The sequence below is a fragment of the Podarcis tiliguerta genome, assembly GCF_965153285.1.
Source record: "Podarcis tiliguerta genome assembly, chromosome: 13".
Classification (NCBI taxonomy): domain Eukaryota; kingdom Metazoa; phylum Chordata; class Lepidosauria; order Squamata; family Lacertidae; genus Podarcis; species Podarcis tiliguerta.
This window is the reverse complement of record NC_139546.1, coordinates 29,032,265-29,041,718: the sequence shown is the minus strand read 5'-3', so window position 1 is coordinate 29,041,718 and position 9,454 is coordinate 29,032,265. Positions and strand designations below refer to the sequence as shown.

Below are 9,454 nucleotides of genomic sequence, written 5' to 3'. Positions count from 1 at the left end.
GACCTGACTGAATGCTCACTCAATCTGATGATAGCCTGAATCATAACGTCCAAGGTATGAAATATAAGTAAAGTGATAAGAGTGGGGTGTGCATGTTCCTAGTCCCTCGTCATACCTGTGATTGCTAGAGGGCATCTTTGTGCCATCCTCAGATTAGTTCTCTAAGGGGAAATGGTAATTGTACAGTAGATTTTAGAATTTAATTATAGCCTATATAAATGAATGGGAGTATGATATGAACTCAAATATCGGAATTCCCTGTGGAACTGTAAACAAAAACATGTTTATCACATCTGAATAGAAGTTTTCTTTTCCACTTTTCTGACTAGGAATGTACACTTCTGCTTTTAAATGCCTGAGATGTTCTTTAATATTTATTAGTATAAGTTTTCACACCCGCAAGGGTACTGATAGGTTGCTATCAATTAGGATGATGCTTTACCTCACATAAATCTGTCCAGGTGTATTAATGATACTTAAACCCCATTTTCTGGACTCCCCACTCCAAGCCTAATATAGTTGAGACGGGTAATATAAACCATGAGAGAAGTTCTGAATATACTATCCTCAAACCCAAAACCCTTATCTTATAGAACTCTGTCACTTTGCTATATGATCATAGAACCAGAAGGGTAGTAGTGAAAAATTCAGCTGAATTGCCTTTCAAAACTAAGGAAACCAAACATCAATGTAGAAAGACTTTTGTTGAATCAACCAATCAACCTTCATTGTCACACAGAGAAGACCGGACTATACAAATTGACAGGTAAAACTTGGCATATTTTATTAAGAAAACATGATGGAAATGATAGGGAAAGCAGAAGGCTACAATTACACAACCAACACAGGCTTGTAAAAAAGATTAATAAAGTCAGTCTTATTGAACTACTTGTTATGTACTTGAGTAGAGTTCCTTGCAAAAGTGAATTTCAGAAAGGTACATTTTTGGATTAATGATCAGATACTTCAAGGAATATTAAAGCTATGGATAAAGCTTCAGAAATGTATAGGCATCCAAGAACAGTAGAAAAAGGCCATCACCCAAAAAAGACCTAGACTTGGCCCTATTATGAAATTCACTCCATATGTGATGTCAATGGTATCTTTGCCTGACAAGAAATTTCCACATCCCTAACAGCCCTGACCTATCATGACTAAAGGCTGTACCTTTTCATGAGCAAAACAGAAACTAAGAAATATAGGCATATTAAAATCTGATAGGCCAGGTTCATGCTCAGAATGGACTTGTTGGCAGAGCACCTCTAACCATGTCTACTCACTTTTAAGTATCCCAATGAATGGAATGAGGCTTACTCCCAGGTGACATGACTTCAGAGTTGGGGGGAGTGTCTTATTTTTGAAAATAATAATGTTATGAAACCATTCTGCTCTTAACCACCTGAGAGCTAAAATCTTAGAAGTGTGTGCTGTAGAATAAAAACCCACCCTAAACTTTTATGAAATGAAGAGTCAGTTTATAATTAGAATAATTGTACTTTACTAACTAGATAGGGAGACACAATCACAATCTTCGTATTAGCTGTTCCCTTTTGTTCAATTCAGGTTTCAACAAAATAATGTAACATTTGGGAGAAAAGATGCAAAACAACAATCCAGCACTGGAGGCTAAGATAGAAAAGATCTCCACAGCTACCATGTATTTCCCCTTAGTGCTCAAGTATGTTGGAACAAAGGATAACCACACACTGCAAAACACCAACATGCTGAAAGTGATGAACTTGGCTTCATTGAACGTGTCGGGTAACTTCCTAGCAAGGAAGGCCAAAGTGAAGCTGGCAATGGCCAGGAAGCCAATATAGCCAAGGACACAGTAAAACATAGTCACAGATCCCTCATTACATCCAAGTATAATATTTTCAGCCATTGAGTGTACATCAGCCTCTGGCAATGGGGGAGAGATTGCCAGCCACACAATGCAAATGCCTCCTTGTATAAGGGAGCAAGAAAGTACAATGGAATTGGCCAGCCTCTTTCCCACCCATTTCCTCATTTTCGATCCTGGCTTGGTGGCCATGAAAGCCAGAACCACAGTGAAGGTTTTTGCCAGCACACAAGAAACAGCCACTGAGAAGATGATTCCAAAAGCAGTTTGTCGGAGGAGACACGTCACCTTCTGAGGCTGTCCAATGAATAGCAGTGCAGAAAGGAAGCAGAGCAGGAGGGAGAGGAGGAGAGTGTAAGTGAGGTCTCTGTTATTTGCTTTGACAATGGGAGTGTTGTGGTTCTTCACAAATGTTAAGAGGACTAGAACGGTGACCAAAGAACAGGAAAGAGCAGAAAGGGCTAAACTGATCCCCACAGGTTCTTCAAAAGACAAGAAGCTTATTTCCTTGGGAATACATAAATCATGGTTTTTATTTGGATATGTTTGGTCTGAACATGTAGAACAGTCGCTCATATCTGCAAAGGAAAATACATGGCTTAATCTCATAAAAATGCCATTTGTATCAAGAACAGCCAATTTGACAATTCAAATTGGGGAAGAATTAATCATTAAATCTGTGGGATGTGGTGTGGGGATAATTTTAGGGATTATAGTAATTAATATAGAACTTCCGTAATGTGGAAAGTTTTGAATGTATTTCCACCTTTAGGGCCTTAAACAGCCATTTGCTTTTTCCCTGGAACACCAAACAAACTGAAATGATACCATAAAGCCCTCCTATACATATTAACACATAACATTTGTAGTCTGCATTTCATTTTTTCTACCAAAGTTGTTGTGCACATATAATATATTAAAACAATTGAGATACAACTTCTGGCTGGAAGGAGTGATATTGCTGGAATACTGCCCAAATTTCATCATGTGAAACTACAACACAAAATGCCCACAATTTCCCAGGTTAACAGGGTTGCAAATGTATTTAGTACTGGAATCTAATCACATTGAAATGATCACTAAACCTGTCCTAGATTCTGCCTGTTTTCACATACTTCTTTCACGTCACCTGAAAGTTCACATAAAACCTGGAAATAATTAGCTAAAATATGTTAGGAAAATGAAATAAAGTGGTATCTGAATGCAGCCCTGGCGTAGGCACATCCTTATTTTTTTATAACGCTATTCCTCTGAAAATCATGCAATCTGCTTCCTATTTCTATATACATTATTGCTTACCCATCTGGTCTGAAATCTTCCCTTCTGGACAGGGGATGCAATCGTAGCAACAAAATGGCTTCCCTTCCTTTACTTTCTTGCTTGAACCAGGACTGCATTTCTCGCTGCATTGAGAAATAGGCCTTGCCTAATCCATGAATGAAAAAGGAGGATATTGAGCTTGTAATCTATACTCATTGTGAGGAAGTAATGACCTCAACTACCATGATAAAATCAGGACATCCCACTTTTGGGTGCCATGCTCTCAGCCAAAAAATGCACAAGATTGTGGAGCCCCAAAATGTGTGCTTTTGGGCTCCCTGATCTCGTGCAGGTCACGTGATTCACACAGGAGTGGGGTTGGGAAGATGTATTTCTTGGTTTCCGCCATCAACATGTTGGAGGGTATGCTGTTTGCCCTTTCTCAAAGTGAGGCAGTGTGGAAGAGGAGGAAGAGCGGGTAGGTGTTGAATGCAGAAGGCTGCTATCAGGAATAGAAGGGTGGTCATTCTTCACTCCAGGAGATTCCAGTTTATGACTCCTCTGCATTCAGTGCCTGAAACAATTATCTAATGCTGCCTTATGTTTGTGCCAACCAAAGAGAGTGGTCATGTTTCATCTGAATGATTTAATGACTATTAATAGTTTCAACCCAAATTTTCAATCAATTTTAGGAAGAACAGTTTTGAAAAGAAACATGCAAACTACACAACATAGTGAGGTGGCTGAATCGGTGTGTTACAGAGTATTAAGTGCTGTTTTGATAGAGGAAAGTGTGAAATAAAGTTTTCTACATATTGAGACTGCAGAGAACTACTATGAGGTGATGCTAGCTGGTTTGCTCACTGCGCAGACTTCAAGCAGGTGTCAGGAATTATTGCATAAATACAATGCTTAAAGAGGACATAGTTTGATCCTATGGATGTAATTTGATATTTTAGGTGATATTCAATGATGTACTACTCTGAACAGACTAATTGAAATCAATGTGTGTGATTGCATTCCCAGTCACATAGTGCCTGAGGGGCCAACCAGAAATAAGATGAAATAGGCCACAATTTTATTGTTTACAGGTGTAAGTAGGTTTCGGCCAAGGCAGCCTGCCTCCTAGGTAAATGGAGGGGGTGTCAACCCTGACTGGGATCCGCCCGCTGACATGCACCAGGTGTCTCAATCCCACCAGGGGCGCCATTGGGAAGGGTGCTATAGCCCCTTGGCCTTCCTAGTAGATTGGGTGGTGAATCCAGTGGCAATCCAAGAAGGGGGATTCTGGGTGCAGTCCTCATTTGCAGAGCCAAAAGACCACCCGTCTCCTGACACCTGATTGGTGTTTCCAGACCAATGCCTGCACAACCAAGGGGGCGGAGCATTCCATTCCCAGTTGTGCAAGAAGGGGGAGCATGGCTCCTGGAAGACACCACTGTCATGCTGGAAAGCAAATGCTGCTTCCCAGGGTTCTCGGCTAATTGGAGACTGACTTTGGACCTTAATCAATTATCATTATTTTACATATATTCAATGCAAAAGATGCATATGGTTCATCCAAAAATTCATCCAAAAAATTGAAATCTATAGCACAAACAGATAATCAAATCTTCATACATTACAAGCTCATCATTGTCAGGTGAAACTATGTTTACACTGAGGACTCAAAATAACTACAGTTGAATTGTACCTGGTTAAACCACTTGTGCCAAGTTATAGCATCCTCGTGGAAGGTGAATAATTGATTTGAAGAAGTCTGGGGATCCATCCTGCCAACTTTAACTTTATGAAAGGATTGGTTTGGTGAAACAACCCAATTAATAATATCTAGCCCAGCTTCCAACTCCCCTTTCTGGTTGAAGGAAACTTTGTCTCCCGCACTATTATTAAATGACAGACTTCTGAGGAAATGATGAACCTACATTTAAAAAGAGAGAATGGGGTTGTACGTCAATCTAACAAATGAAGTCAATAGAAGTGGAATAGAAGTGTTCATGGAGTTAATTTATTGCACAAGTCGTGCACTATTTCAACATCAAAGTGTTGGTACACTGTTACAAGTGGAAGCCAGCCTCATTACCTGCCACAGCTGTGGATTCTGAAATGGAGGCTTCCTGTTGTCTACCATAACTCTAGAATTGAGTCTGGATGAGAACATGGCATGGACAGCATGGGCCATGGCATAAACAGCATTGTATATACAGTAGCTATGGCCCGTCATGCTCATTTCAAAAAAAGGTGTAGGAAGAATTTCCAGGTTCTCCTCTCCAGTGCAAATCTCCTGATCCACACCATCTGTGACTGTACTAGGGAAGACACAAGCAAAGGCCTGTTGCCAGAAGTCCTTGATGAAAAAATCACCATCTGTGGTGGAGGGACTTATGTGTTCAAGAAATTTGTGAAATTCTGGGAGACTATTTGAGTGAATTGCGAAAGACAGAGCCCCATGAATTATTTGTGTATCCCAAGTCCTTTGATAGACCACAGACGTCAGCTCCATCTGGGCTGTCATTATCCACACTTTACCTCTTGCTTCCTCTCCCATCTCTTCTTCTTCTGACAAATATGGAAACCATCTAAAAAATAGCATTGCATAAGATTCTCCATAGAGGATAATCACATTGGCTTTGCTCCTCATTACTTTATCATGTATTTTTGCACAGTCTTGTAACAAGTCTTTAGCTTCGGTGATGAAAGTTAATTTGGGGACTCTCTCTATGATCGCAAAACAGATACCACTAGAGGAAAACATTGGAACCACCTTTTGTACAAATTGTTCTCCATTCTCGAGATCCATCATAAGGAGCCCAATCCATGTCCACCCGAAATGCAGAAGTAAGGAGAGAATCCCCTCATACTGAAGGGCTTCCTGGGGGACCATTTGGTAGAAGGAGAGGCCTGGAGTTTTATCATGCATGATGGGAGCAGGGCCATACGTGAGCTAAAGGGAGGAGGGACAGAAAAGAAAACAAACAGATAGGAATGCTTTAATGGAGATATCCAGCGAGTTTTTCTGCAACATTTGTAAATGTATAGCAGCACAATAAATGAAACTGCATAGCTACGAGAACTACCTTAACCCACATGTGCCTACCTTACAGCTATGATAGTGGAATTGGCACTCTTACAGGTGCCTCATAATACCTGTTCCACATTTTTAAGAACTTGGTTGTTTAGTTTGGCAGGGCCTTCACTTTGTAATTCCTGTGCATTGAAATCACAGGGTAGCACTGTGGTCTAACCCACAGAGCCTAGGGCTTGCCGATCAGAAGGTCAGCAGTTCGAATCCCTGTGACAGGGCGAGCTCCCATTGTTCGGTCTCTGTTCCTGCCAACCTAGCCATTCAAAAGTACGTCAAAGTGCAAGTGGATAAGTAGGTGCCGCTCCAGCAGGAAGGTAAACGGTGTTTCCGTGCGCTGCTCTGGTTCACCATGCTGGCCACATGACCCGGAAGCTGTATGCTGGCTCCCTCAGCCAGTAAAGTGAGATGAGCACCACAACCCCAGAGTCATCCACGACTGGACCTAATGGTCAGGGGTCCCTTTACCTTTACAGGTGCCTTGTAATACCTGTTCCACACTTTTAATAACTTGTTTGTTTAGTTTGCCTGGGCCTTCACTTTGGAATTCCTGCACATTGAAATCAAGCAGATGTCTTCATTAGACTCTTTTTTGTGCCTCCTAAAAGCATTATTGTTTAGGTATGCCTACCCAGATGATTTTTAAGTTGATACACTTTGGATCTGTTGTAGTATTTTAACTTTTGTATGTTTAAAAGTATGGTTATGAAATATTCTTGTTTTTACTGTTTTACTGTTTTTTTACTGTTTTAACAAGTGGTTTTAAGTAACAAATAAATACATAAAAATAAATATGGAAGGAAGGAAGGTTTATGCATTTAGGTCCATATTGTTCAATAAATCACTACAATATATTTATCATACAAAAATTACTGGACATTTATTGAGACTTTTAGTGTAGTTATGAAAGCCCCCCGCCCCCCATGAAGCTCTGAGAACTGTAGGTGGAGGACTCCCACTATGAGTGTTGATAAAGGTGAGGAAAGAGGAAACCATGGTCTCAGCTACACAGCTGCAAATAAAACATTTTAATTGTGTTTTAAAGTGCACTAGATAGTGACAGTGAGCCATGCAAAATTCAATGTATTTTTCAAAACTTTTTATTTAAAGCATTTTCACAGCATTTTTACTATGTGTGTAGATTTCACCCATGTTTCAAAGAAGCTGTCTCACTGTCTTTCAACCCTGGAAATTCTATATTACTGCATCCAATTTTCATTTCACAGATTTTGTTATAAGACTAACTAATATTTTCAAGATTGTGTTAATGCCGTTTGGGCAGTGACAACCAGGGATGGTATCAAATCATTTTGCAGGACCTGCTTATTCGCGCCCTCCCCGCAAGATTGATTATAGGATTGGTGAAGGATCTATATTGACCTTTACTACAGTATGTCACCTCCAATCCTTAAAAAATGTGCATGCCTTTCATAATGTGATAAAGGCACACTCCTGCCTGTCTCCTTGTGATTATAGTGCAGATAACATCAAATTTAAGTGGTGCAGTCTAGTAGGCATGTTTCAATATTAGCGTAGCCTCCTTAATTCTTAACAAAATGTTCCTTTGATGGGGTCAATACACCATAACCTTCCACTCCCCTTTTGATCTGCCTCCTATGCCATTTTCAACTCTCACCCTACCAGTATGAGAAAATCAACCATCATATTATATTTTTCTGTGGCAATTAGAGAACTTTTGTTTCCCTGATGTCTTTGGAACATCCCCCCCCCCCAAAAAAAACCACCCAACAACAACAAAAAAACTGGTGGCTGATTGAGAAACATAGTTAATTATTAACTCCTCTGCAGATTAATACAACTGGAACTTTTTGAAATAGTCTTCATCTCCTAACTTCCTTTTGGAGACAGACAGGTTTCCTTGAAACAGATCATAGAATAGAATCATAGAGTTGGAAGAGACCACAAGGGCCATCAAGTCCAACCCCCTGCCAAGCAGGAAACACTATCAGAGCACTCCTGACATATGGTTGTCAAGCCTCTGCTTAAAGACCTCCAAAGAAGGAGACTCCACCATACTCCTTGGCAGCAAATTCCACTGTCGAACAGCTCTTACTGTCAGGAAGTTCTTCCTAATGTTTAGGTGGAATCTTCTTTCTTGTAGTTTGGATCCATTGCTCCGTGTCCGCTTCTCTGGAGCAGCAGAAAACAACCTTTCTCCCTCCTCTATGTGACATCCTTTTATATATTTGAACATGGCTATCATATCACCCCTTAACCTCCTTTTCTCTAGGCTAAACATGCCCAGCTCCCTTAGCCGTTCCTCATAAGGCATCATTTCCAGGCCTTTGACCATTTTGGTTGCCCTCCTCTGGACACGTTCCAGTTTGTCAGTGTCCTTCTTGAACTCTGGTGCCCAGAACTGGACACAGTACTCCAGGTGAGGTCTGACCAGAGCAGATCCTGAATTCTTTACAAGCTCAGATGATGAAACAACTAGTGGCAAGAAAAAGTAAAAGAACCAGATGCATGTGTGTGTGAGAGAGGATGTTCTTTTGTATTTTCTGCATAAGAGTCTTGTTAAGTTATGAAAGCCTACACAATACCAGTTCACATATTGTAGCCTCTGAACTACACAGTGAAATATTTCAGGCAGTACAATCATGAGGAGCAAACACCTTTAAATCTATCATGCACAGCACAATGACTGATATACCTGTGGAATTTTGTAGATATCCAAGACTGTTGCTGCATGAAGAGAAGTTAGGGGGTCAAGACCCCCAATGACAGCTATCAAATTATTCTGAGTGTCACATTTATAGTTGGGGACAAATCTCTCTGCGGTGGACGTAAGGAGCAGTGTGGCATGATATGTTCCCTTTGCAACGAAATAGCTGTCAAAGATGTGGAAGCCCAAAGTGGTATTGGGTAAGATTTGAGAATTTCCATTGATCTCCTTTACTGCAAATGCCAAGGCCAGGATGTGCTGGTAATTCTTAGTCACCACACTAGAATGAGAATTGCAATCTACACCATATCCTACATTGTCTAAAATCTTTTCCATTATTTTATACCACATTTATGGTAGTAGTCTAGGGTGGCCTACTTAAAATGAAATTATTAACCAATGCAATACATAACATTACAATTAACCAATGCAATGCATAAAGCAATTTCAAATTAGAACTTTCATCAGGTTATAATCAAATGCATCCTGTTAATGTATTTCAACATAGTTTTCCTCAATATTATACGAAGTCCAGCTCTTGCCTTCAAAAAGTTGCAATCCCATATTCACTCAGCTGGAGTGG

At 40.3% G+C, this 9,454-nt stretch overlaps 1 protein-coding gene across 1 annotated transcript; it reads right to left on the bottom strand.

Annotated features, from left to right (window-relative positions):
- Positions 1-1,522: 1,522 nt before the first annotated feature.
- LOC310662107 (vomeronasal type-2 receptor 26-like) lies at positions 1,523-9,207 on the bottom strand (the record flags this gene model as incomplete). The annotated part of the gene is made up of 5 exons (XM_083408875.1): positions 1,523-2,421; positions 3,143-3,269; positions 4,797-5,024; positions 5,187-6,047; positions 8,860-9,207. The coding sequence occupies 5 exons, from the start codon at positions 9,205-9,207 to the stop codon at positions 1,523-1,525; spliced, it is 2,463 nt and encodes an 820-aa protein (XP_083265001.1).
- Positions 9,208-9,454: the final 247 nt, after the last annotated feature.